A 27,230-nucleotide genomic window follows, 5' to 3' on the forward strand; every position below is an offset into this window, starting at 1 on the left:
CATTGCGTTTCTTTCCATTTTTTTGAATGCTTAACTTTCATAGCCATTTCATTGTGAGTCTCGAGCATTGATGTCTCACCAGCTGCCAATTCTAATATGTATGGCATGATAATACATGCAATCATAGTTTTAAATTTCCTCTAAACTGACATGAAAGGACTGAAATATTTTTGTTTCCATTCTCATCAAAACACATATGGAAATCGAAAAACAATAGTGAATAGGTGTGAATAGGGCAAAAAAAATCAGAGTCCCCCCCCCACTCACACAGACACACCTCACCTCATTATTTCATTTCATTAGATTAATTCGAAGTTTCTTAAGTTTCTTAAAGACCATTGCCTTATTTGAAATATCATGAACAACTCCCGTAGGCAGAGTGCCTTTTCCAATGTAATATTTTTTTTTAGTAAAAACACACTTTACAAAGATCTCTTCTATTCATGTAAACGCAGTACCTGCATATTCTATCTATATGTTTGACATAATTGTATTTATATGAAGGGATTTGCTTGGGACCATCACAGAAGAGGTGGCTGCTCTCACATGCAACAGCCCAGCTGCGAAATTCCTTCTGCAATGGCCCCTAGCAAATCCTTTAGGCTACATTTGGATACCTCAAGTTTTTTTATTTGGATTTGGATTTGAGTTCTGGATACAAAATGCATCAAACATCCTCATGCTCATGTTGTTCGTGAGAGAGGGAATGAGGGACGTCTCGCTGCTGTTCATGCTCATGTTGTGAGAGAGAGAGGGAATGAGGGACGTCTCGCTGCTGTAGCAAGGTCGAGGAGCAGCAAGGGGGAAGGTACTTGCCACAAATATTGATTTCCAAATAATGTCTTGCAGAACAGATTTGAAAATTGGATCTTTTTTCCACTGTTGTAGCTGATTTGGAAATCTAAGGATCTGATCCAGTTTCAAATTTCAATTGCAAATGTGAGAAATCCAAATCTAAATCTTGTGGGTATCCAAACATGGCTTTATTGATTTGCATGTGAAATTGTGTATTTATATAAATTACATGTAAAATGTGATATATACTGAATTATCAGACCAGCGTGGCGCATCGTATGTTACTAGGTATTCGATGTGGTTAAACCACTCAAGGTCTATTTTTAGGCGATGATATTTTTGTATGTATTTGTTATTATTTTAGCATTTTTTGAAGTTTTATTGTAAATGTCTATCATTTGCATGTATTTCCATATGTCTAATTTTACAAAATTCTCTCCTAAATTTTTATGCAAAACCAATATGTTTCCATGTCAAAACCGAAACCTGAAACCTTGCATGCAACCGCCATTCAAGTGTTATTCCAATTTGACAAAAAAATCTCTGCAACGATATAATCACTAAAGTGATAGAAGTTGAGAACACACATCTAAGTCATATCTAGGGGTGCAACTCAGGTCGGGTTGAGGCCAATCCTAACCCAATCCTAGATAGCATTCCCTCAACCCCAACCCGACCCAACCCGACCCAACCCAAGCCAAGTCTCGGATTGAGGATGGTCAACCCGCCTCCAAATCGGGTCAGGTTGAGTCGGGTGGGATCTGGTTATCTACGACCCAACAGAAAAATACGAGATAGAAAAACATAATCCGGAGAAAATCATGATAAAATTAGAAGACGGAGGTCGGGTTCGAGTCGGGTCGGGTTGCCAAGGCCTCAACCCTAACCAGGTTGACCCCGACCCAAGTTACACCCCTAGTTATATCCAACAACACAAAATGATGCCGCCAAGAGCCAAATACAAAATCAGAACCCAATTTTTAAATTTTTTGGTAGTAAATTTTAGATATTATTGAATGTTCATGTCATCCTTTCTTTGCATAAGAATCATGACTGCTCAAAATATTTTGAATGTCTCAAATTTTTTTTTTTTTTTGACTTTGCTTAAACATGCCTAATTGTGGAGTTCGATTGGCATTTGGCATGTCTAGTTGCGCTACATTGATTTTCAACACCATCACCGAATTCAGTGCACAGTATCTCTTGTTACTTCTCATTTACACTCAAACTACTTCTTGTAAACTTTGCATGTTCCACTTGGATTTTCAAATGGGGCTGACTAGGTGGACAATTTGGATTAACCACATGTTGGAATAAGACCCACTATGAATTAGGGAGCTTTCCTCATTCTATTACTGCGAGGCTTCACCTCACCAGAGCATTCAAGAACACAATCACCTGCAGAAACTTTACATGTGGGTTTGTTACAAAGAATAGAACGAGTTTTTCATCTTAGCATTTTCAATGAAACATATCTATCACTTTGTTGATTAAGCAACAGTAAGACCATGAATTTATGTCTATAAATATTCTAAGCTATGCCTTACTCTTATAGACAGATGTCACCTTGAATTCAACGTAAAAAATTCCCTGGAAAATGAGTTTTTCACTGTTTGGCTCACTCATTTTTTCACGGAAATTATTTTCTAGATTCCCAAGTTTTTGTAGGAAAATTCCATACCTGTTGGGCCCTGTTATTTCTCTTTCCATGGAATATTCTTTTTAATAAAATTTTTATTTTCTTAGAATTTTTTTTTCCTTTTATCCAAACAGTACTCAAAATAAATGAATCAATGTCATGAATTCAACCCTTTAAAGGAAAAGGGTCTCTCTAACATATCATCCTACAAGAAGTGGGACCCATTTCCTAGACGCTAAGCATCATGCCATGTGTCAATTGTGGGTCCCATCACTTTAGAGGGTGCATGATAATATATTTCACCCCTTCAGAAAATGATATTGGCACTCCACTTTCAACAATCACATGAAGCCCAACCATCACGGTTCACCTAAAACTCATCCTATTCATCACAAGGGTGGTTGTCTTTGACATCTCCTCTCTGACCTTCGAGATGGGTTAAGAGATAAGTATACGTGGTTGAAGAAACCAAAAGTTCTCTAAAAATGCACGGGAGTTGCATGAATCTTGAACTGATTAAAGTGTTCTACAACAAGAAAGATCTCACTGCAGTCATGAATCAAATCAAGATCTCACTTTCCTCACTGTTGGATTGTTGAACAAGTTCTTTGCCATATCAGAATAGGTATAATATTAATAAGACAAAGTCTGCTAAAAAAGTTAGCATTCGTGGCTGTTCTCTCTTGCAAAAGTGAGCCGCGAAATGGCTTTCTGCGAAAATTGCCTAGCAAAATTCTCATATGAGTTATGATCTCATCCAAAAAAAACTATCTCCAATTTGGTTTGGACACTCTAGCTTCCCTTTGGTTGCACCAAAAATGAGGAAAATCAAAGTAAAATGACATGTTTTTCGTTTTCCTAGTGTTCTTTGATTGCTATTTACTATCCTCTGTAAATTTTCCAAATGCAAACTCTTATCTACTGTTTGACCTTCCTCATAAACTAAGAGGATAAGGAAAATAAAGAAATGAGAATCTGATTTCCTCACTTAGGCTCCGTTACGTAAAAATGGACGTAAAATTTGTCTTATGTTGTAAAAATGAACATAAAGTTTGGTGAACTAATTGACTCAACTGCTCATTAAGCGCCTGTTTGACAATCATTCTCAGTATGGCTTCTTTAATTTTTTTTTTTACCTTGAAGAGAATGAGAAAAACTAAAAATATGGGAGGACCACATTTGGCAAATCAGATGGATTTCTACGCTTTTTTCTAGATTCCCACAAAAAAGGCATAAAATAATGAGTTTTTCGTCTTTTTCTTTGAAGCTGTGCGGATTCGATTCGGGTGATTCTCTCTCTCTTTCTTTTTTTGGTAGGTAAGTTGGGATTAGGCAGGACCGCTACAAGGATTTGCTAGGCAATTTTGCGGAAAGCCAAATTAGGTCTGGCTTTCTTAATGATAGAACAGCCACCTCAGATGAATTAAATGAAAAAGACAGAATCTGCCAAAGAGTCAACTTGTGTGGCTGTTCTTACACGCAACAACCAGTCGGGAAATGGCTTTATGCAAAATTGCCTAGCAAATCCCCTAAGGCTATGTTCACTTGTTTTCCTGGGAAAGGAAAAGAAAATGTTTTCTGGGAATCTGATGTGGCACTAGGAAAAGAAATCTAGGGAATCTGTACAGGAAAAGGTTTCCCTGGGCTGTTTCTGGACTGTCCACTTGTGCAAGAAAAGGTTTTCAATGAAACTGCTTGCCCTTCTTTTTGCACTAGTTTCCCAGGGAAACGAAATCCGTGTGTTTTTGGTCGGAAATGAAATCCCTAAAGGGGAGAGAATGAGCTTTTTCATGTCATTTTTTGTCTTATTACAGAAATTCCACATGTGTAATTCTATTTTCACCGGAAAGCAAGTAAACTTCAGAATTCTGTCAAGGAAAAAAAAGGCTGTTTTCCGGGGATTTGCTTTCCCGGGAATGCAAGTGAACAGAGCCTAATATTTACAAAGGCTATTCTAGTAATTCCAGAAGACTGATGGCAATCTCGTAGTTTCATGCCATACAAGTGTTATTTTCTCAATCCCTCTCCTTTAAAACTCTCGTTAAAGCTTTGTCCTCTTCCAACTACCCTCATCAACTTTCCCATTTGCAGATTTTCATCCAACAAAACTCCTCTCAAGATTCTCCCTCCTTTTCTCTCAAAATCTGTTCTCAATAGAAAAACCCTAACCCTAACCCTAACCCTAATTCTCCATTTCTCCTCAAATCCTCTGCAAAATAATCTCTCAAATTCCTCTCATTTCTCCCTCTCTCTCTGTAAAATTCACTACAGAAAACCTCCAATCCTCTGTCTTAACTGTTTGTGAATTTGCCACAGAGAGAAAAAGAGAACTCTCTTTCTTGGTTTTCTTTCTTTTAGGGTTTTTCTTTGTGAATCTATCCCTCTCTGCAAATTTCTCTACACGAAAACTCGCATTTTATATCTCAGACTGTTTCTGAATTTGCCACACAGAGAGAGAGAAATAGAGCTGTATTTCTTGGTTTTCTTTGTCTATTTCTTCTAGGGTTTTTAGGGTTTTTCTTGGTTTCTAGGGTTTTTCTTTGAGGAAATGAGGGATGTTTTCATATCTGAGGAAGCTTGTGACTACGTGCTGGCTCCCAGTCGACCATATGAACAAGGATGATGATGGAAAGGACGATCCGTTGCTTTGGTCACGAGACCTCGATCGGCATTCTTTGGGCGAGTTCTCGATTGCTGTTGTACAGGCGAATGAGTTCATTGAGGACCATTGCCAGGTCGAAACCAGTTCGAATTCCACGTTCATCGGTGTCTATGATGGTCATGGTGGGCCTGATGCCTCCCGCTTCATCGCCAATCATCTGTTCCTTCATCTCATGAGTTAGTCCTGATTTTCTTGATCTTTAGCTTTTCTGGGTTATTTTGTTTTTGTCAATATGCAATGTATATGTATGTTATATGGTTGTGTTTTGAATTCAAGCATTGCTTGTTTAGATAATTGACAGTCTCTTTCTTGATGTATATGTCTGAGCTTGTATATACTTGTTGAATTTGATTTGTTATTTTTCCGTGGTTTCCCTTCTTTCTCTTATCAATTGCTACTCAATTTCATTGTTTTAAATTTCAACCGAAACCCGAAATTTCAGACCGACACCGAAACGGCACATACCTGAAACGGTAATTTATTTCACCGAAATTTCGAGAATTTCGGTCTGAAATTTCGAGAATTTCGGTCTGAAATTTCGTTAATTTCGACCGAAATTTGATTACTTACGCTGTTGTACAGAATTTCGACTGAAATTTAGGTGAATTTCAACGAAAAGTTGTAATTTCGGTCAAAATTTCGTACTTCAAATTTATTTATTTTTTTTAAAAACAGTATTTTAATATTAAATTTCAGCTGAAATTACCGTAATTTCGTCATCAATATAATATTATTTTTTAATTGGTGTATTGGATTTCGACCGAAATTTCAATTTTGGTGGGGTCCGAAACCGGTACCGAAAGCAAAATTTAAAACCATGCTCAATTTGCACTTCCTAGATATGTTTTAGTGTGAAAATTTATGTAACTTTGAATTCATTGTCCTGTGGTGAATCAAGCTGTTTAACAGATAGGTTGAATTGCGTGTGTTTTGCCTTGTTTTTTGTAATTGTTTCGTACCTGTTGACGTTTACCTTGTCAAATTTTGACTCATATGAATTCCCTGAGTTCTTATTAATAATTGATATGGTATATCCGATTAATAACCATTAGATACGGTGATCTGTATGTTCTTTGTTTTGGCTGATTAAGCTATGAAACTATGAGTGGGAAAAGTTCCAGGGGTCCCTTTGTTTCTCCTTTTTCTCATTAATGATATTTTCTACTATTAATAAAATAGTAAGTTTCTCGAGTGGAAATAAAACATTATATCTACTTAACCTATTAAACTTATTAATATATTACTTGTTATAACCATATTATTACGTAAAAAATTAAAATTTGAGAATTGATTAAAACATTTTGGCGAATCCAGGAATCATTTTTTTAGGTTTTCCGAACCTTAAACTCGATAGCCATGTCAGATTCCGACACTCGTACATGTGCTGATGAAACATAGTGTGTATTCTATGTTACATGGATTCTTCTAAATAGTTGAAGTGCCCGTGTCGGATACATGTCGGATTCCAGTACTTCATGATTCACTGAGACACTTCTAGATCTCTTTCATCTTCTTTTGTTTTTATGAATACTACTACTACAACTTCACAATTATGGGGGTTGGGCTTGTAGCTCAATGGTTGAGGGTTTGTTTCTCAACCTTGGGTCGCAGGCTCAATCCTTACCTATGAATAAAAAAAACTTCACAATTATCGCATGTTTTGAGTTTTAATCATCCTAAAGTTTCTTGTGTGGAAATAAAACATTATTTCTGCTTAATCTATTAACAATTTTAATATATTACTTGTTATAACCATATTATTATGTAAAAAATTAAAATTTGAGAATTGACTAAAACATTTTAGCTAATCTACGAATTGTTCTTTTTTAGATTCGCCGAATTCAACACTGGATACAACACTTGTATCTGTACTGATGCGACATAGTGTGTATCAGTGTATGCGTTTTTACTGTGCTCATTAATTTACTTAAATGGTTTGAATGGAAACTGCCATTTGCTATGCTTACACATTTTATAGATATTGTTAAAAATGACTATCCCTATATGTGAATTATGTGGGAATTGGTATTGATGCCCATTTCAGTTTGTTTTATTCATTAGAATCTAGTTTTTCACACACACGACAAACTGGCATCGGTGTCATGCCTAATTTTAAGGGTGTCTATACCAGCCACTCACAACATGCATGTGTGTATGCATATGTATATATTGTATGGACATTCCCTAGGCTGCTTCCAACCCTAAATCACTGTAGATGTACTACCCCTCTACTCAGCTCCTCATAGTTTCTTAGAATTGGATAGGTCTTTGCTGCAAATGTCTCATTTACATTTACACTTTGGAGGCCTTCACGAATGCATGGTAGGTTTCTAGTTGGCGAGCTTGAGAGAGATGCTTCAAAGTTTTATGACCCAATTGGGGATGGTAGTCTGTAAGTACGCCTCATTTTGATGTATTTGCCTTCATCCGGTTTCATCTGATATTGCACATGGATGTGTAATGGTTAGTCTTCAATGTGCACAGTGTGGGAAACTTTTGTCCACTTTCTAATCATCTGAGTTGCCAACTGCAGTTTTCTGCCTTTTCCACATATCCCTTATGTATTTTTGAGGTCAATGCCCTCAACAAAATGCTATGGCTATTGAACATGAAAGGCTTTCTTTGGTGTTTGCTCATGTTATTTAGGATCATTGGGGGACGTTGTTAATATCCCATATTTGATGGACCCTTTGCAAATCTCTGATGAAATTCTCAGTTTCAATTTATCATTTGTAGTTTCTTTTAGTTCCATTTATTTTGTTATGTAAGTGACCTTCCTTTGTTCCTCATCACCACATTTCCATTTGATCATGCTTGTTTGTGCTCCCTTAATTACTTTTGTTGGCTTCTGCATATAGTCATCTAGCAGTGTTTACGGTTCAGAAGTTTCACCCTGCAGTGCAATTGTTTTTTTACAGGGCTAGTTCGAGAAAACAAAATAATATCTGAAGATATTCTGAGAAGTGCATTTGCTGTAACCGAGAGCTCATTTCTTGCTCATGTGCGTAGAGCACTCCAAATTAAACCATTAATTGCCGCAATGGGATCTTGCTGTTTGGTTGGTATTATCTGGGGAGGAACATTATACGTTGCTAATGTAGGTGACTCACGAGCTGTGATTGGTCGTTTAACTAGATCAAATAACATTGTTGCTGAGCAATTGACTAGGGATCATAATGCGAGTATGGAGGAGGTTAGACAGGAACTCATGTCATTGCATCCGGATGATCCACATATTCTAGTTTGTAAGCAAGGAGCATGGCGTATTAAAGGCATAATCCAGGTTTGATCTCGTTATTTTGTCCTTTGAGTTTTTAATATAAGTTTTTTCTTATTTTTAATCTTCAAGTCTGACAAAATCGTGTAGTGGATAATCGTTGTTTTAATCTTCTCTCTTCTCATGACATGCTCCTATCCATGGAACCCGTATCAATCAGGAAAAGAAAGGCATGTGATTCCTAAATTGTAAATCCATAGGTTCTATCACTTTTAATGGCTAAGAGGTTGCTCTTTTTAAAAACATGAAATCTAATAACATTTACAGTCAAATGACCTGATGATTTTTGGTTTCTTCCGTAGTGATATCTTAATAATTAGGTGGCTCAAGGATCCCTAAGCTGGAAATCCATAGTGTCTGTCACTTACCTCGACTAAAAGAGAATTCTTAATAAGTAGATGAGGGCTAATCTAACACATTTAAACATTGTCAACATCTTCAGTCTAATGATCGATGATTTTTTTGTTTCTATTGGCATTTTTATAGTTAGTATATAATTATATATTAGTCATACACTACTACTTATTCTGAGAGGTTGTTTAGTTTGTACTAATTATGTAGATAGCACCACAAATTCTTGACCACCATGTCACCATTTATTAAGAACGTATAAAAGACATAGTGCAGTCAATGCTTAACAATTTATTGTACAACTGTTTAGAATCCATAGCGATGAAATTAGGGGCTGTTTGGATGTAGGAAAAAAATATATGGGAGATAATTCATGGAGAAAAATCTTCCAGGGTGTAGTGGGATTGCAAATTTTCTAGAAAACTAGGATACACCAGAAGATTGCAATTACATGAATAAATACATAATTACTTTTTTAGATCTGCATGCTTCTCTTCTATTGCCCAGAAGAAGAGTTAACTGTGAAACCAAATATCTGCGATCAATGCCAGCTGTGATTTTAGCATTTAAAAGACGGAAAAAAGAAGCTCTGCACCTTCTGGAAGAAATTATGACCTATCAAAATGATAGCATAATTCACTGTCCTGCTAACAAGGAGGCCAGTTTATTTTTGAGGAAGCTTACATCTAACCAATTGATCAGAAACTAGAATCCTACTGTGAGGTGTCAATAAAGAAAAGCAGCAATCATGCCATCAGTGCTCTCCACATTGCTCCTTAAGAATTCACATGATATGAATCAAATATAAACTTTTTCATGTATCATTAATAAGAAATCAAGCTTACATTCTGCTTTTTGCTCATTTGGTTTGTATAGGCTGTTTCCTTTGTACATTCATCAAGTTTTGGCGATATATTTAGCTTAAACCTTTTTTGAATTTCTTTTATCTGTTATTGATTTGCATTTGGTGGCTACAGGTTTCGAGATCTATAGGTGATGCATACTTGAAGAAGCCAGAGTTTTCACTTGATCCATCAAACCCGCGTTTCGGTCTCCCTGAACCTCTTCGGCGGCCTGTACTGACGGCAGAACCATTTGTATATACAAGAGCAATACATCCCCAAGATAAATTTTTGATATTTGCATCTGATGGCCTTTGGGAACTTGTCACAAATCAAGAAGCTGCAGAAATTGTGTACAAGTACCCTCGAGCAGTATGTTCTTTTCCCATATGATTCCTGTTTTCATTGCTCTTTTTGTCTCTTCTTGTCAAGCTTATCATTGCTTTATTTGTAGGGAATAGCCAGGAAACTTATCATAGCAGCTTTACAAGTGGCCGCTCGGAACAGAAAAACAAGCTATGCACAAATTAAGAGAATGGGGAAGGGACAGCGTCGCAATTTCCATGATGATATAACTGTCGTTGTTGTCTTCATAGATCATGAGTTACTGGAAGCAAATGCTGCTGTATTCATAGATCAAGAGTTACGGGAAGCAAATGCTGCTGTACCAAAAGTGTCGGTACGGGGGTTCATTGATACTGTGGGACCGTCAGATTTTTCTACGTTGGAAGGGATTGACGTGGGTTCCAGATTACCCGCTTGATGTGGTACTGAGCAGATAGTGGTGCGCTTCCTAAACCCAGGTTCAGCTTGACCCCTTCATATCCCAGATTGTGCTTTTTATGGCTCCGTTTCTTTTAACGTAAAAATGGACATAAAATTTGTTTCATGTTCAGTTTTACAACATAAAAGTGAATTAATTATCGTTGGGTGCATTATGTTCATATCCCAGCTTGACCCCTTCCTAAACTCCATTCTGTTGCTATCCCGGCAAATCTTTGAAATAGCTTCCAATTAATTATCATAGGGTGCTTTTGGATGTACTCCCACAATTTGGGTGTATATTTAAATGCACCCTTAAGGCTTTAACTATATTGAAATCTGTATATGTATGCCTGCTTGTACATGATATGCGCATGTTCGTGCATGCGCTTTTATTAATTTTTAATTTTCTCTTAAATTTTATGTCTATAGGTATGACTATCACATGTGATAAGAGATCATGTTTAGACTTTGGTGGTATTTATGGGTCAATGTCAGTTGTAGCTCCAACTTCCTACATCTAAAACAAACAGAACTTCCCATGTGATCTCTGGTCCTAAAGCATGAGAGAAACAGATTTTGGTTCCAGAAATTTGTTTCTCCTTTGCACTTTCACATTTTAAATGCTAAATCCAATTATCCAAACTCCTGCCAGACCATCTTTCACTACATTAGTCCAAAGCGTGAGCTAGTGAGATCAAGCTTTCAAGGAATTTACATCTACTTTTTTCCACCACCCTTTTAAATTCTCAACCCCGGCCAATCTCAATGAATCTTATCGTCTCTGTCTATCCCCACTTGCTCCGTGTGTCGTCGCCCTTGACCACAACAACAATAAGTAACCATGCTAACATTTTCTCACCTAGTACCGTTTTTGCACTTGGTACTGATTCTCTTTCACCACCGAATGGTGCGCAGGTATTGCAGGTCAAGGTCAATCAAAAAGCATTTTGCTACTGTTGGCAACCCATGTACTTGCAAGACCCTTTGCCAGCCATTTTTTTTCCTTTTTCTTTAATACTGTTTTCCTCGGCCATTTCTGCTGTTTCAACCACTTTCTACAAGAACATTTCCACCAACCCATTTCACCATGGTTCCTTTGGCCATCTATGCAAACATGTAATGAGCTGCGGAGGAGAGGTGTCTGCGTCAATAGAATCAATAGAAGAAGCAATTTCTACCATACAATTAATTATTATTGTGATCGGAAGCTCTGCGGAAAGAAACTTGTACTTTGGATGAGAGCTGCATCTTTGGCTATTCATAAGGCCCATGGACATGGCTTTGATACAGCCAGGCTCTGTAGCATTGATGCATTTGAATTTTACTTCAATTAAGAGTTCATTTCATTGTAGACAAATAAAGTGTATAAACACCTTAATCGACTTCAGGCATACTATTTTCGATTCTTTCCTGAAATGTTTTACTTCAATAACTTTTGCAAAAAGCTTTGGAGTGGGTGGCTAATGATTTGTTTTTCCTTCTGCTCGTATTTCATATTTCTCATTTTCCTTTCAATTGGGTTCTTCATGTTGATGAAACTCAATAAAAATCAAAGGAAACATGGGTTTTTTATACTCATCTTGAGGTCAGTGAAATCTTACTCCTCCCACCACTAATAAGGCGAAGAAAAGCCTTAGGTCTCCACATTAGGCTCTTCCCCATTGTTCCTTGCTTCACCCGCTTCAAAATCTACTGCAAATACTTGTTGAGCTCCGAATTGGAGAACAGATCAGATGCTGCACTTACCACTCGTGACCATGAGGATGATGCCTGGCTTATTATTTTAGATTTGTAGAATTTAATATTATTCCGACAAGTGTTTTTGAATTTTGTATGTTCAATTATCTTTTTGTTTCTTTTAGTTTTTTCGATACTTTTTCCTATCAATTCTTTTTTAGATAGACAATTTCTACCCACTAAAAGCCTTTGACACTTGGATAGAAAAGTAAAGAATAAAGGCAAAGATTCATCCCGTTATGGAAACATGATCGTGCAGATATCAGTCCCCCATTCGATGCCTAATATTATTTCATTAGGGGCAGGATAAAAGTAGTAACAAAAAAAATCTACCATTCAAAAAAAAGAAAGTGCAGAAAAATTTGAGTGAGAAACAAACAAAGATACTGCTGATAAGTTCCCAACAAAGTACAAATATAATAAACCCTTGATCTCCAATCCAAGAGCCCTGGGTTTTTATATAGTGGTGCCCTTGGATGGAAGATCAAAGATCCTTCCACATGCCATGTAGGGATATTGGCAAGTGGGCCCGCTATACGAACCAATGTGAGGCTTTTTAAGTCACTTAAGCGCAGGGAAGCTCTCTGCGCAGCTGCGCAGGAACACTTTCCTTTAAAAGTAAAAGCCATTACAAAAATACAGCGGAGGCCCACATTGTTTGGGTGATCCAAACCATTTATTTGATTGACCCTCACATAAATAGGGTGTCCACAAAAAATCAGTTCCATAGGACCATCCTAATCCTTCGAATCGTGGAGGCAAAAAAATGGACAGATTTCTGAAGGTTTATACACGGCCATTTTACCTCCACAAATCGTAAGATATGACCATCGGATCCAGGTTGCTTGGTCCAGCATTAATAGAAAAGGTGATAGAGGATCATCTTGTCTTAAAGTCCCCAAGAACTCTAAAAATGATCCTCCAAGTTCCCATTGATTAAGATAAAAAAGGCCAGACTGGACATGCATGAATATCACTACTTCCCTTCGAGCAATCTTAGCCCTTTAAAGATGGTTAAGTGCTTGAATCCAATGGCCCACATTCAGCAAGAAAATCTCCTTTGTGAGACCACTCATTCAACTAAACCCAAACTTTGAATCTATCAAGTAATGCTTGAAAAGTATCTCCATTTCAGAACGATCCTAGCCTTTGAAATTCTGACCTAAAAAGTGGATGGTTAAGAAATAGAAACCAAAGGCCCACATTTACTCATTTAGCCTTAAAATCTCCTTTGATTTTAAGAGAGTTTTTGGTTATTTGTTTTCTTTCGACCAAAACCCTCGTTAGAGGCTGACTCGAACCATTTGTGGGATATATAGAGAGGGTTTTAGAAAGACTTTACTAAACCCTTTCCAATACCAGTCTCAGTGGTTTCTGCTGTTTCTCTCAATAGTTTCTTCATCTCTGTAATCTCTTTCTCCAATAGCAGGTGACACTTCTCTCTCTCTCTTTGCTCCTTTTACTTGTTGAAGTTTTTTGGGCTTTGGATGGTTTTTCCCCTATTAGTGAATCTATCATTGCAGTTATTTTATTCTCTTCTATGTAATTGGGATTTTTTTTCTTCCGATGCCAGTATCGGAATCCCAGACTGATGTACCTAAATTCCTATGTGGGTCTCAACTATCAGATTGCTTTCTTGTAGAAATTCTTTAACACCCTTCAAATTCTCATCTTTCACATCCTTAGCTTTGGCTGATCAAATAGCCCATTGTTTTCCAAACCCAAATGGTAAAAAGAGAACAATTTTAATTAGGGACTCTTCATTAGAGCATTCTGTTGAATTAGATACAAGTAGGGTTGTTGAAATCTTGAACAGTTTGAAGAAAGAACCAATATTTGCTCTATCTTTCTTCAATTATGTAAAGAACAGTGGTTTCAGTCACGATGTTGACGCCTATTCTATGATTATACGTATTTTATGCAAGTCGGGTTTGAACAGGAAACTGAATTCTCTGTTAAAGGATCTGGTATCATCAAAAGAGAATCTGGGTTTTGATATTTCCACCCTTTTCGATGTTCTCTTCAAGAGTTATAAGGGTTCTGCTTCATTAGTTCGGGCATTCGATGAGTTAATTAAGGTTTATGTTGATATTGGTATGTTGGACGAGGCAGTTGATGCATTTTTTCAGATTGGAACTCACGGTTTTATACCCGATGTGCGGTCTTACAATTTTTTGCTTAAACGCCTGATCGATCGTGGTAAGCCAAAGATTGCAAGGGCTGTTTATCATCAGTTGAAGAGATTTGGAATGAATGAGAATGTTTACACCTTTTCAATTCTGATTAAAGCACTTTGCAAAGAAGGGAACTGGGAGGAAGCATTGGACATCTTGAAAGAAATGAAGGAAATGGGAATTGATCCCGATGTTTTCACTTACACGACTTTGGTTGATGGGATATGTTCGTGTGGGAAATCAGATTTGGGTTATGAACTGCTTAGTGCAGCTAGAGGCATGGGTGTTCCGATGAATGTTTTCAGTTATAATACAGTGATTCGAGGTTTTTGCGACAAAAAGCAACTTCGAGAAGCTGAATGTGTCTTAGAGGACATGGAAAAGCAAGGTTTAGTCCCCGATAGGTATAGTTACAGAAGCCTTATTGGTGCATACTGTCGTAATGGGAATCTGTGGAGAGCTTTGTTTCTTCATGACGAGATGCTCCTAAAGGGGATTAAAACAAATTGTGTCATTATCAGTTTGATTCTCCAAAGCTTATTTAGAATGGGTATGGCTGTGGAAGTAGTGGATTACTTTCAGAAATTTAAGGACGCTGGCCTTTTCCTTGACGAGGTCGTGTACAATACTGCGATAGATGCTCACTGCAAGCTAGGTAAGATGAAAAAAGCAGTGGAATTACTCAATGAAATGAAGGGTAGGAGACTGGTTCCAGACACCATCCATTATACTAGTCTGATTGGTGGATATTGCCGCCTTGGTGAATTGGATGATGCTTGGAAGTTGTTCACCTACATGTTCGAGATTGATCTCGTTCCTGACATTGTCACTTACAATACACTTGCTAGTGGCTTTTGTAGACATGGGCTTGTACAAGAGGCATTTGAGCTTTTAGATTCTATGTTGGACCGAGGTGTGAAGCCCAATGATGTAACCTATAGCATGGTCATTGGAGGTCTCTGTAAAGGCGGGAAACTTAAAGAGGCAGAAACATTCTTTAACACTTTAGAAAAAAAGGAGCTTGCTCAAAGTGTGGCTACTTTTAGTGCCATGGTTAATGGCTACTGCGATGTTGGTCATCTAATTGAAGCCTATGGGCTTTTTGTGAGATTTTCTAAGAAAGGAATTGTTCCAGATGAGATTGCACGCTCTAAACTCATTAGTGGTCTCTGTAAGGCGGGCGATGTAGAAAGAGCTTCCTCTGTGCTTAAGTTGATGTTGGCCATGGATGTTACCCCTGATGAAATTGCTTATAGTAAACTTATAGCCTCCTTTTCTCGAGTAGGGGATATGAAAAAGGCTTGGTGCCTCTTTGAGAATTTGGTGGAAAGTGGTTTAACCCCGGATTTGATTACATACACGACATTAATGAATGGGTACTGCAAAGTGAACCGTCTGCAAGAAGCCTGCGATGTATTCAACAAGATGAAAGAGAAGGGAATCAAACCCGATGTAATCACTTACACGGTTTTGCTTGATGGGCATTTGAAAGAAAATTTCCAAGGTCGTGCCCGTCTGCGCAAAGAGAAGGGAAAAGGTGGAGTCGATGCCAAGTCTTTGGAACTATTGCGTCAGATGACAGAGATGGAGGTGGAACCTGACACAATTTGCTACACTGTTTTGATGGATGGGTGTTGCAAGAATGAACGTGTTCAGGACGCTCTAAATATCTTTGGTGAAATGCTGGAAAGGGGATTAACACCTGATGCAGTGACATACACAGTTTTGGTGACTGGATATTGTAGTCTGGGAGAGATTGATAAGGCTGTAAAACTTGTTGATGAAATGATAGTTAAAGGAATAGAGCCTGATATTCTTACCTTCTCCGTGTTAGATGATGCAATTATGAAGGCCAAGAAGGCGCAGTTTCAGCAGTGACACCCAAGCGACTCTCAATGGCGCATCAAATGCTAGCTGCGTAACTTATCCAACTCATTCATTACTGTGGTAAGGAAAATAATATACCTTCTAAATTGTTTTTTCATGCTCAGTCAGAGCACATTATATGTTATCTGTTTATCCAGTTGAGATGATGTTCAAAGGCTAGAAATACAGTTAAAGCAAATTGGGCCATTTTTTAATCCAAATTAAGAGTTGCTTGGATGGAAATCTTCTGACCAACTAATTGATTTGATTAGGTTCTTGGGTAAACAATTTTATCCTTTCCTGAAAAATTATAAGTGTAATTTTTGCCTGATGGTCATTTTTTCTCCAAATTAAGGGTCGCCTGTGAAGGGGGCATGTCTAGAGACAGGACTTTTCAAAACAAAGTGGAATCCAGTCTTTGCTTCTCTTTTTTAGTGGAAAGCTTCTTTCTACCGTTTCAAAAAAATATAAAAAAATTATGGATGACTCACTATTTTGCCCGCGCAGGCTTGGAAAAGAAGGTTTATGGGCAAGTAGGTTGGACCTCAGAGTTTTGCTGGTATGTAAAGAATCCTTCACTTTAGTTGGTACTCAAACTTCAAATTCTTGTGGCCCTTCAGAAAGGTTTGGAATCACACATTGTGGAAGGTGATTCGGTTAATGTGCGGTCAGATGGGCTTCAATCCATGCAAATGTAGGGGTCTGTGGCGGCTGGGATACGTCTCAAATGAGTAGATACTGTTAGTAGGGGAGGGAAGTGCCTTGTAATATGCGGTGGGAGGCTAATGTTATTACTGATTCTCTGCCTAAGGACGGGATAATCAGGGATGTCATAGTGTAGGGTCAATTCCTGTCCCTCTTGTAATATTGTAATTTGGTTATATTCATTTTTAATAAATTTCCGCTGTCTTCTCACTCAAAAGGAAAAAAAGAATCCATACTTGATGTGAACCATGTACTTTCTGAGTAGTAGTTTTTATTTTTGGCGACTGATGGTCTTACAATTTTTCTCATGTCTGAAATATGTTATCACTGGATTATGATATATTTCCTCATTAAGCTCCCTTCTTTGTTGAACTAGCCGTCAAAGGCTATTACAATTGGCGAGTTCGTCCCATTATCAAAACATGGTCATGCAGATATCAGTGGCATATATGTGTATGTGTATATACACTGATACACACACTTGAGTTTCTTTTGTTTTTTTATAGCATATTATCAGGTTGTGTCTTCTACTCTACTTATGGCATTTTCATTCCCTGACCAATGATGCCTACGCCATGGCGTTGCTATCCTATGCGTAGTATGTATAATATCCATGTTTTAGGCAGTGGCTTAGCTACTACATGCTAAAATTATCCTAGGCAGTGGCTTAGACACATCCTCCAAAGCTACTACACGCTTTGGAATCTCTTGGGTTCCTCCCAAATCTATGGCTGATTTCATTAAGAGCTGGGAATCGAGCCCTTGGAGAAAGAAAGGCAAGATCCTCTGGAGGATGTGTCTTCTAGCTGTGTGGTGGTTCTTGTGGAAAGAGAAGAATGCGCGTGTTTTTGAAGGAAAGTCTAGATCTTCCTATGGAATTTATGTAAAGCTGATCGCTGCGGTTATATCTTGGGCTCGAAGTCTACCTTTGTTTCGTTTTGTCTCAGCTTTTGATCTCTGGAAAGGGTGGGCAATCATCTGTATGGAAGGGGTCAGCAAAGTGACAATCAGGCAATCCTGGATTCCGCCTTCTCAGGAGCTAATGAAGCTTAATTTCGATGGTTTGTCTCTTGGTAACCCGGGCGAGGCCGGAATTGGGGGTCTATATAGAATCAACAAAGGGGAAGTCCTTTGGGCTTTCTCGGGTCCTATCGGAGTTGCAGACTTGAATGAAGCAGAGGTTAGAGCCGTACATCGAGGGATTAAGTTAATGGATTCTCAAGCTTTCGACAAAACTATAGTTGAAGGGGATTCCTTAAATGTTTTTCGATGGCTTTCGGGTGAGGCGATTCCTCCCTGGAGATTTCTGCCTTTCTTCGAGGAAATTGAGGACTGTCTCAGGGCTCTTCCATTGTGTTCGGTCATGTTAGGAGGTCAGCCAATGCTGAAGCAGATGCTCTAGCCAGAGGTGTCTATAGGACAGCTTTAGAATTTTTTGATTACCTCCCTCCTTGATTGTAATTTTTCTTTCTTTCCTTGTTTCTTCAGGACCACCTCGGTTCTGTTTATTCAATATTATTCTGCCCTTTTCAAAAAAAAAAAAAAAATTTATCCTAGACCAATGATACCTCCTCTATGGCATTGCTATACTATAAGCAGTATGTATGATATCCATGTTTTAATGTCATCAACTCAACTCATCTAAGCCTTTGTCCCAAACTAGTTGGGGTCGGCTAATGAATCCTTTAGAAAATTTTCATGAAGAAGGTGACCGTGTTTTAATGTCATCCAAAAAAAAATTATCCATGTTTTAGGCAGTGGCTTACCTACTACATGCTAAAATTATCCTCAAAAACTGTTTGAATTTTAAAATTTGAAATTTTGAAGGTACTCGAGCAGCCTTTTCTGTTAAAGCTCCATGGTCTAGTTATATTTTATCTCAACATTAGTATTGCTTGCATGCCATTTTTGGACTTCATTCAAGTAATGGGGTACTAGATTATAGATAACACCCTTTTTTGAACTTCTGCACTTCATATATTTATCCAGTTTCCAGCCTCTCTTTAGAAACCTTGATGTGTTAACAAATTGACATAAACCTCGGTAGGGGACAGCTTTTTCATACTAATAAGTTTTCATTGCATTCTATCCCTTGGACTTGATACCTAGGGCCATGATAAGGGGTACAGACCCATGCCACAGTGTTGTTTGAAATTGCCACTAGATTAGCCCATCGCAAGGATACCAAAAAGACGATATGTGCTTGCAGGACTGTGTACCATAAGCAAGTCTTACCAAATAGCCATAACACTAGAAGCCTATTGTAGAGGAACAAGGAATTCTCTTAAGACTTAAATGCATACTGCCCTAAGATCTATGAGGCCTTGGCAAAGAACTAATGCCACGAGAAAGTTTGCAAACTCACAACTACCCCGACCCTATGCAGGTAAGAAATTTGTTGTTATAGCATTTTATCAGAGAGATTTAGTTTGTGTCAATTTCCAACAAATTCAAACTATTTTGCTTCTATGTTTTTCACGAAGAACTGGCAGGTATGAAGTTTCGGACTGAATGAATGCGAATTCATCATGCTTTGGACATTAGCCATATTTAGCACTGAAGTTGCAGGTTTGTGTAGACTATTAAACCCATATTTTAAATGTATTTCTAGAAATATGAATGAGGTAGCAGACAATTAAACCCATCTTTTAATTGTAATTCCTAGCTTAGAAATATGAATGAGGTAGCAGAAACATTGGTATGAGAAGGTGTTGATCAGTCCGAACTTAGATCAGAGACTTTTTCTACTTTTTCTAAAAAAAGTCTCAGACCCTGGATTAATCCCTGTTTTTAATAAATTTTTATCTGTTATTGCTGTTCGAAAAAAAAAGGTTTATCGGGTTGGTAAGACTAAGAAATAGTTTGGGTGCATTCTTTTAAGCTCTTGATAAGGATGTACGTATTTACCCATTATCCTCATGAAGTCCATGGCATTGGTCTTTTTTTTTGAATGGTGAAGCCTTATTACAAAGGAGCAAAGCTAAGAAACCAAGATGGTAAAAGCTAACACCCAAACAAAAAGAAAAAGAACAACTCGTCACCAACACCTTTCTTCATGGCATTGTTCTTGGACTAGAAATTCAAATTTTCCCATTGCAGCAAAAGACATTTGCTTTTAAATTTTGTATCAAAGTTGAAAAATGTATAATAGCTAGAGTAAAATGGCTCTCAAGAAAAGTCCCAACTATTCATAGTCTCTAGTGACAATAGAAATTTTTTATCCATTTACAGTCCTCGGATTTCATTAGTAGATCATGCAAGTGAAAATGAAACAGAATGCTCATATCGTTAGGAGTTCTGATAAACAGTACATATAGCTTACTATCCCACCACCAACATATTCATTGTTGCTCCACAAGAAGGATTAGTGCTCAGGTAATTTGCTTCTATGATGATCCTCAAAGATCAACTTCAAACTGAATTGCCAAAAAACGAACATTTTTCGCTTAACTGGCAGTGGCTGGTACTAGAATAATACCCCAGGCAAAATTAAGGGTGTGCAAAGAAGCTTCTTTGCTCTATCTGTAAGCATTTGAGCAAGTACCAATTTTGCACGATGCCTCAATCCATATCAGTTTTTCTCCTCATCAGTCACCTCCTATTTCATGCTTGATCTCTATTTTATCATCTATTGCTTATATTATGTTCGATTATTCGGAGAAACAAAATATAGAAGCACCTAATTCAGTTGGTATCTTTTCATTATTGTTTGTTTCAAATTTTGCTGCAGGCCTTCTTAGCTATTCTTCCAATTTGAGTTCATTGATGGGATCAGTTCTGTCATGGATTTATGGAGCTGGTGTAACCTCTCTCTGTACGTATGTTCCTGTTCTATGTCTATAAGAGTTCTAGATCCAAATCACTACATCATGTACCAGTTCAACTCGTTCAGATGGGAGGAGGCCCCCCCCCCCCCGGAAAATGTACAAGCATAGAACCTTATGAGGCACCGAGGCTCCTCGGAACCATCGCCTAAACTAGCCTGCAATACAAAAGAGCAGCACTCTACCACTCGGCTGCTCTCCATTCCCGCCTTAGCTAGCTCATTAGCCTTTTCGTTGGCAGACCAATAGGTGTGCGAAAAATTCAGGCTTATAATTTTACAACAGTCCCAAATTTCCCAAATGATGCTACCTAGCTTCGAGGGACCCGGGCCTTCTCCTTTCGCCCAAGAGATGACGTTAGACGAGCCTCCCTCTAGTATTAAGGGGCCAAGGTGCTGGGAAACATACCACTTAAGACCATACAGTAAAGCTCTTGCTTCCGCTTCATTGGATTTGCATATCCCAGCCAGACTGAAGTTTGAGAAAATTATATTGCGTTCAGCATCGCGGATGAGTCCATCAAAATTAAGTTTAAACCGTCCGCCAGTAGGCAGCTTCCTAGCAGGTAAATTGACATTTTTCTTTCAGATTGTTGCCTGCCAATTTCGCAAAATATTGGCCACTGAATGTGATGACAAAAGATTGTTATATTTTGCCCAAGCTATGGGGTCAATCTTAATCCCTGATATGATGCTTTTTTCTTTTTCTTCAAAGATTCTCCCATTCTCTCTAGCCAAATGGGCCAGATAATAGATAGGGTGACATGCTCCGAAGGGATCGACCCGACTCACTAAACGGGCTAGATGGCCGAAACAGCATTGTCCTTGAAATGGATATGTGGAATACCCATGCAGAACCAAAGCACCTTGTAATTACTTTCCACACCGTGGATGAGAAGGAGCAATGAAGGACATGGTTTAAGGATTCTTCCGCCTCCTTACAGAGGATGCATCTGCTTGCTAAAGAAACCTTGCGCCTCTGGACGGTCACATGTTTTTATCCGCCTATGAACCACTGCCCATGCAAAAGCCGCCACATGGGGAGGGACCAAGAAACGCCAAATAATAGAGAATTTGGAATCCTGACCGTCGCCGCACACCAACTTGCACAAGAATGATCGAACCGAGAACCTACCCGATGTATCTGGGGCCCAAATCCGCAGGTCCTGACATGATGGGTTCATCCTTATCACAGTCGCGAGCATACTTCATCCACTTCCTCAAGATGTGCTCAAAGTATGGTGGTATCAGTAATGTTTTGATTTATTTGTGCCATCTTCCTGAAACTTTTGAGTCTAAATAAAATTAGATATAAACAGCAATACTATGAAGAGTAGTAATCTAGGTCTGTTAATATTGACCAACTTTTACGTTTTCCGATCAAAGTAGAGTAGTTTTACTGTTTCTCTCTCTATTTTAATGCTCATTGATATTCTGAAAGTATCTGTTTGGATTATGAAGAGTAGTTTAACAATTCATGCTTGGATGGATGAATTGTGCTAACTTGCTATACTGGGTCATATTGGATATGCTCCTTAGGGGTGGACTCAAGAGAAGCTGTATGATAGGGGAGCTTTCTGGGTATGTGGGGCACAGCAAATGGATGGTCTAGATCACAAGGAGTGTTGTTTCGTGGGGCCGAACCACTGGAGGCATTGGATCTGACCATTTACAAAGGGGGGCAGGCACAGTCTCTTTTCAAGGTGGGGTTCATGTCATTATCCTAGAAAGCTTTATGTGATGAAGTAACAGGGTTAAGTCTAACTGTGCATCTTTGCTTTTAAAGGAGATTACCTGCATCAATTAATAAGTAGACGGGTGAGACCGTGACCGTGAGAGTCTCTTTCTTGAGTAAGAAGGGTGAAAGGGAAATGGTATCTGCACTCCCTCGTTTTGATAGTGGAACCTCTTATTTTATTAGCACTGTTGATAGCTTCTGGAGAATTTAAACAGCCTTTTATCAGCTAATTATAAGGTAGAGGAGTGACATTATTAAAACAAGGGAGACTGGGAGTGTGGATATGATTTCCTGCGTGAAATTATCGAATCCTCCCTACGACCATATACCTTTTGAGCTCACATCTAATGCTTGGGGATTATAGGGAAATTACACTGTGACGAGCCGTGCATGAACATGCAGCCCAAAATACAGTGGGACCCCACATTGTTTGGGTGATCAGAGCCATTCATTTGTTGGGCCCTCGTGTAGATGGGGTGTGCCTAAAAGATCTTCTCCATTGGGCCCTCGTGTAGATGGGGTGTGCCTAAAAGATCTTCTCCATAGGATGATCCTAACCCTTCACAAATCTGTGGTGTTGTTGGTTTCTATACTGTACTCTCAATTTTAAACCTTCACAAATCGGAGGGTTAGGATCATCATATGGAGAAGATTTTTTAGGCACACCCAATCTACATGAGGGACCAACAAATGAATGGTTTGGATCACCCAAACAATGTGGCTCCCACTGTACTTTGGGGCTGCACGGACGGCCACCATATAATTTCTTTGCATGGGGGTTCAAATAACATAGGTGGTGCATGCGCATGCCGGATCGGGCACCTTCACTTGTTTTCCCGGGAAAGGAAAAGAAAATGTTTCCCTGGAATCTGACGTGGCATTAGGAAAAAAAATCCAGGTGAATTTGTGCAGGAAAAGGTTTCCCTGGATTGTTTCTGGACTGTTCACTTGCGCAGGAAAAGGTTTCCAGGGAAACTGCTTGCCCTTCTTTTTGCACTAGTTTTCCAAGGAAACGAAATCCGTGTGTTTTTGGTCAGAAATGAAATCCCTAAAGGGTGGGAAAATGGGTTTTTCCATGTCATTTTTTGCTTTTTTTTGCAAATATTCCACATGTGTAATTCTATTTTCCCTGGAAAGCAAGTGAACACTAGAATTCTGTCTTGTCAAGGTTTTGTCAAGGAAAAAAGACTGTTTTCCAGGGATTTACTTTCCAGGGAACGCAAGTGAACTAGAGATTTTATATGGTGCCTGATCGGGCATGCTCATGCACCACCTTTGATATTTGATCTTCCCCCTTCATATTTTTAAGGGGCTGCTGTTGGATCAAATATCAAGGGTTGCCTCCTTACACGAGCATGCCTGATCGGTAGGGGTGTAAATGGACATTCGAAAATTCGATTACCGTCCGCATCCGGATCCGTTTAAAACGAATATTATCCGAATCCGTTTCAAGCGGATATTATCCGAATTCGTTTATGAGATATCCGGCTCTTAGCGGATGCGAATCTGGTAAATGGTATATCCGATTCGTTTAACATCCGAATCCGAGAAGTAAATCCCTTTTATTTATTATTAATAATATCATTAATATTTATTTTTATTAATGACACACTATCTTTTGTTTCAAAAAGAAAAGTGAATTTTCTTTTTAGAAAAAAAAACATAAACAAAAAGTCTTTTGAGTAGGAAATGAAGTAATCTCTCATTTTAAGGGCATTCTTGGAGTTTGACATGGCTTCTTTATGAAGCAACAAATGTGGGTTGTAGGATGAAAGAGACAAATGGATGATGGTGCTGCAATAAAATGTTCGAATTTACCGGATAAAGGGATACGGATAATATCCGAATTCGAACAATAGCCGGCGGATACGAATTCGGTAATAGATATTAAATACCCGTCGAATTCGAATCCGAAGCCGAATTTGGATAGTGGATACTGTAATCGAATTCGATCCGTTTACACCCCTGTTGATCGGGCACCATATAATTTCTCTCGTACTAAATTGAAGTTCCCTCTAAAACAAACTTCAATTACTATTGTTCAAGTTACTTTTTTAGTTGTGATCAAACAAAGGAAAAGTAGGAAGTTCAGGGAAAAAAATTTATTTTTCGAACTTTTCCAAAAAATTCTGCAATCCAAAGTAGGCTGTAGGAAACAAACACTTACTATGAGAAATTATATGTTAGGTGTGTTAGGTGGGCCTAAGTTTCAGTATTTTTCAAACAGTGTAGTGAGACCCCCCACTTCATAGGATGATCCAAACCGTTGATTTTTTTTGGGTCACAATGTAAATAGGTTGCACCCGATTATCATCTCCATAGGGTGATCTTAACCCTCCTATCTATAGAGGTTTCCATAATGTACATGGGGGGCTGATCTTTGCAGTACATGGGGGGCTGATCTATGCATTTTTGTCCATTGAATGCAGATCATCACTTAAACGAATGGTCAAGATTACTCGATCATAATTCATCTTGAAGAAACAAGATGAGAGCAAGTAGGTGGACGGTCCAGATCAACAAAGTGGGACCCAAAATTCCTTATTTTCAAAGATCTGGTTTTGGTAATTTTGTTAGATCTAATGGGCAAGATAGTAAATTTCAAACGCCGTCATTAGTTTCCCGTTAAGTAAGGGAAACTTCAAATTGCGGATCACGTAAAGGACTAAAAATGGACTTTGAAAAACCGAAAGATATTTAGATCTCATCCATTCAATCACAACCGTCCGTTCCATCCACCACTTCTATAAAATGCCTCTCTGTAGTTCTCAACCAAAGGAAAAGTTATTCTCAAATCTCAACAAGCATTCAAGAAGAGAAAGGGAAATCTATTTTCTTAACCTAATTTTCTTCTAATTCAAGAATTATATTTCGAATTTTCTTAACCTAATTATATTTTTTTGAAACAAATTAGATATCTAGGGTTCGTAGATCAAGATTTAGGGTTTTCTGATTATTTTTTTTTTCCTTTTATCCTCCTCCTTTTGGACAGATCATAGGATTATAGGGTTTGTGTTATATGTATCTAGGTTTTAAGAATTTCGTTCACTGGTATTGAAAGATTAAAATCCCTAATTCAAGAATTATATTTCGATTTTTTCTGTTCTCTTTTCAGAAAAATTAGATATTTAGGGTTCGTAGATCAAGATATAGGGTTTTCTGATTCCTCTGCTTTGTATCATCTTCCTTCCGGAACAGATCATCAGATTGTAGGGTTTGTATCTAAATTTCTTATAATTCAAGAATTATATTTCGAATTTTTGTGTTCTCTTTTCAGAAAAATTAGATATCTAGGATATCTAGGGTTCATAGATCAAGATTTAGGGCTTTTCGATTCTTTTGCCTTTCATCATCTTGGATTCTAGGGTTTGTGTTACACATCTACGTTTTAAGAATTTCTTTCACTGGTATTTTGTCTTTTTAGGGTATTTTCTTGCTTGAATTTTGCTGGTCCAAAATGAACGATTCTCAAATGAAGAATCGATTGTATCGAATTTGGCCACCACAGGCCAAAGATGCTATGAATTTCCAAAATCTGTCTCGGCAGGTTTTTATCACGAAAAAGCCCGAAAATTCTATGAATTTTGGGAACAATTCTCGGCCAAATTTTGCCACAACAAAGCCCAGTCGGATCAATTGGAAGGTAAAGAATAAGCAGAGCAGTGGTTACAATCCCCCAAAACTTCAAGAATTGAAATCGCAGAATCGTACGAAGGCAAGGCGATTCTACCCAAAGAAAAAGTTCAATAGATTCGCCCCATTCGCACCAAGAAACACTTCGTCTTTCATTATAAGGGCTAAGAAATCAGGAGGAATTGCAGAGCTAGTTTCTCCCTATCCTGTTACGCCAGCAATACTTCCAACTCCTATCTTTTCGCCTTCGAGGGAGGTTCTAGTTGATATGGCGAAAGAGGAGTGGGGTGTTGATGGGTATGGGACAATGAAGGGCTTAATTCGACTTCGATCTCCGGGGAATGAGATCCGCGATGAGGAAGATGAATCTGATGGATCGAGTGAGAGTGAGGTTGAGGAACATGTTGAGATGGAGAGGAGATTGGATCAGGATTTGAGTAGGTTCGAGATGGTGGGTCCGAATTTCTCTTATGAACATGCGAATTTGTTGGAAAACCGGGTGGATGATCAGGATACGCACATAGCACAATTGGAGGAGGAGAATTTGACGTTGAAGGAGCAACTTTTCTTGATGGAGAGGGAAATGGTGGACTTGAGGAGGAGATTGCAGTATTTGGCGACGGAGAAGAACAACAACGATGAGGGATCAGATAATGAAGGGGTTGGAGATGTGTGCTCGGAGAAGAGTGTTGGTGACTATTCACCATTGTTGGTTGACTAATCACCGTTGCCTCATCGAGAAGTAAATCCTTTTTCTTTTTTTTTGTACATAGTTCAGATGGATACTTCTGGATATATGGTTCTGCTTTCATAAATCTTGTGGGTTGTTTTTGTATAGTAGGAATCTGATTTGTCGTTCTGTTTTCTGAAGTTTGAAGCCCTGAACTCCAAATCTAAGATAATAGAAAGTTTATTTTGTTTAATTGGTTCTATTGGTTGGCTTAGGCTGCTGGATTTGATATTGGTTTTTAAATTCTTGTTTGACATTGGTGATTTTTCATTGTAATCTTCATTTGATTTTTAATGTGTGTAATAGCATAATTCCAGTATGTCTTGCTTGCTAGCTGTTGATCACGTAATTGACTGTGGGTTGTCTTTCTTTGTCCAGAAGAAATGATTACCATTCATCTTGTGTTGAATGAAGCAAGATAAAAATCTAAGAGGTTCTTGTTCATCATGTTCTATTTGTCTACAATTCCAGGGTTAGTGGTAAATTTCCCATT

General features: G+C 38.3%; 4 protein-coding genes across 5 annotated transcripts; all 4 read left to right on the top strand.

Moving 5' to 3' along the window:
• The first annotated feature begins 4,506 nt into the window (after window positions 1-4,506).
• Window positions 4,507-11,775, top strand: LOC143886736 (putative protein phosphatase 2C 43). 2 transcript variants are annotated; one of them, XM_077390844.1, is made up of 5 exons: window positions 4,507-5,272; window positions 8,015-8,379; window positions 9,702-9,938; window positions 10,021-10,369; window positions 11,247-11,775. In XM_077390844.1, exons 1-4 carry the CDS (start codon window positions 4,990-4,992, stop codon window positions 10,327-10,329), a joined length of 1,194 nt encoding a protein of 397 aa, XP_077246959.1. In that variant the 5' UTR covers window positions 4,507-4,989; the 3' UTR covers window positions 10,330-10,369; window positions 11,247-11,775. The 2 variants fall into 2 exon arrangements, with proteins under 2 accessions (XP_077246959.1, XP_077246960.1); XM_077390845.1 differs by having other exon boundaries at window positions 10,021-10,350.
• A 1,560-nt stretch (window positions 11,776-13,335) lies between these two features.
• On the top strand, window positions 13,336-17,006 carry LOC143886737 (Pentatricopeptide repeat (PPR) superfamily protein). The gene is made up of 2 exons (XM_077390846.1): window positions 13,336-16,189; window positions 16,616-17,006. Exon 1 carries the CDS (start codon window positions 13,676-13,678, stop codon window positions 16,118-16,120), a length of 2,445 nt encoding a protein of 814 aa, XP_077246961.1. The 5' UTR covers window positions 13,336-13,675; the 3' UTR covers window positions 16,121-16,189; window positions 16,616-17,006.
• A 534-nt stretch (window positions 17,007-17,540) lies between these two features.
• LOC143886063 (uncharacterized) lies at window positions 17,541-18,215 on the top strand. Its single transcript, XM_077390046.1, has one exon. It carries the CDS (start codon window positions 17,541-17,543, stop codon window positions 18,213-18,215), a length of 675 nt encoding a protein of 224 aa, XP_077246161.1.
• Window positions 18,216-25,144: 6,929 nt separating this feature from the next.
• LOC143886297 (uncharacterized) lies at window positions 25,145-26,930 on the top strand. Its single transcript, XM_077390236.1, has one exon. The coding sequence runs from the start codon at window positions 25,832-25,834 to the stop codon at window positions 26,726-26,728; it is 897 nt and encodes a 298-aa protein (XP_077246351.1). The 5' UTR covers window positions 25,145-25,831; the 3' UTR covers window positions 26,729-26,930.
• The last annotated feature ends 300 nt before the right edge of the window (window positions 26,931-27,230 follow it).

This window comes from Tasmannia lanceolata, unplaced genomic scaffold (assembly GCF_043159265.1).
Source record: "Tasmannia lanceolata isolate RefF3 unplaced genomic scaffold, GAP_Taslan_0.1 ptg000011l, whole genome shotgun sequence".
Lineage (NCBI taxonomy): Eukaryota > Viridiplantae > Streptophyta > Magnoliopsida > Canellales > Winteraceae > Tasmannia > Tasmannia lanceolata.

Excerpts from the sequence above, each read along its gene's own strand:
- LOC143886063 (XM_077390046.1), top strand. The coding sequence starts at position 17,541 with ATGGCTGATTTCATTAAGAGCTGGGAATCGAGCCCTTGGAGAAAGAAA.
- LOC143886737 (XM_077390846.1), top strand. The coding sequence starts at position 13,676 with ATGTGGGTCTCAACTATCAGATTGCTTTCTTGTAGAAATTCTTTAACA.
- LOC143886297 (XM_077390236.1), top strand. The coding sequence starts at position 25,832 with ATGAACGATTCTCAAATGAAGAATCGATTGTATCGAATTTGGCCACCA.
- LOC143886736 (XM_077390844.1), top strand. The coding sequence starts at position 4,990 with ATGTTTTCATATCTGAGGAAGCTTGTGACTACGTGCTGGCTCCCAGTC. Across the intron at positions 5,273-8,014 it reads TCTGTTCCTTCATCTCATGA|GGCTAGTTCGAGAAAACAAA; the intron begins GTTAGTCCTGAT and ends GTTTTTTTACAG. Across the intron at positions 9,939-10,020 it reads TGTACAAGTACCCTCGAGCA|GGAATAGCCAGGAAACTTAT; the intron begins GTATGTTCTTTT and ends CTTTATTTGTAG.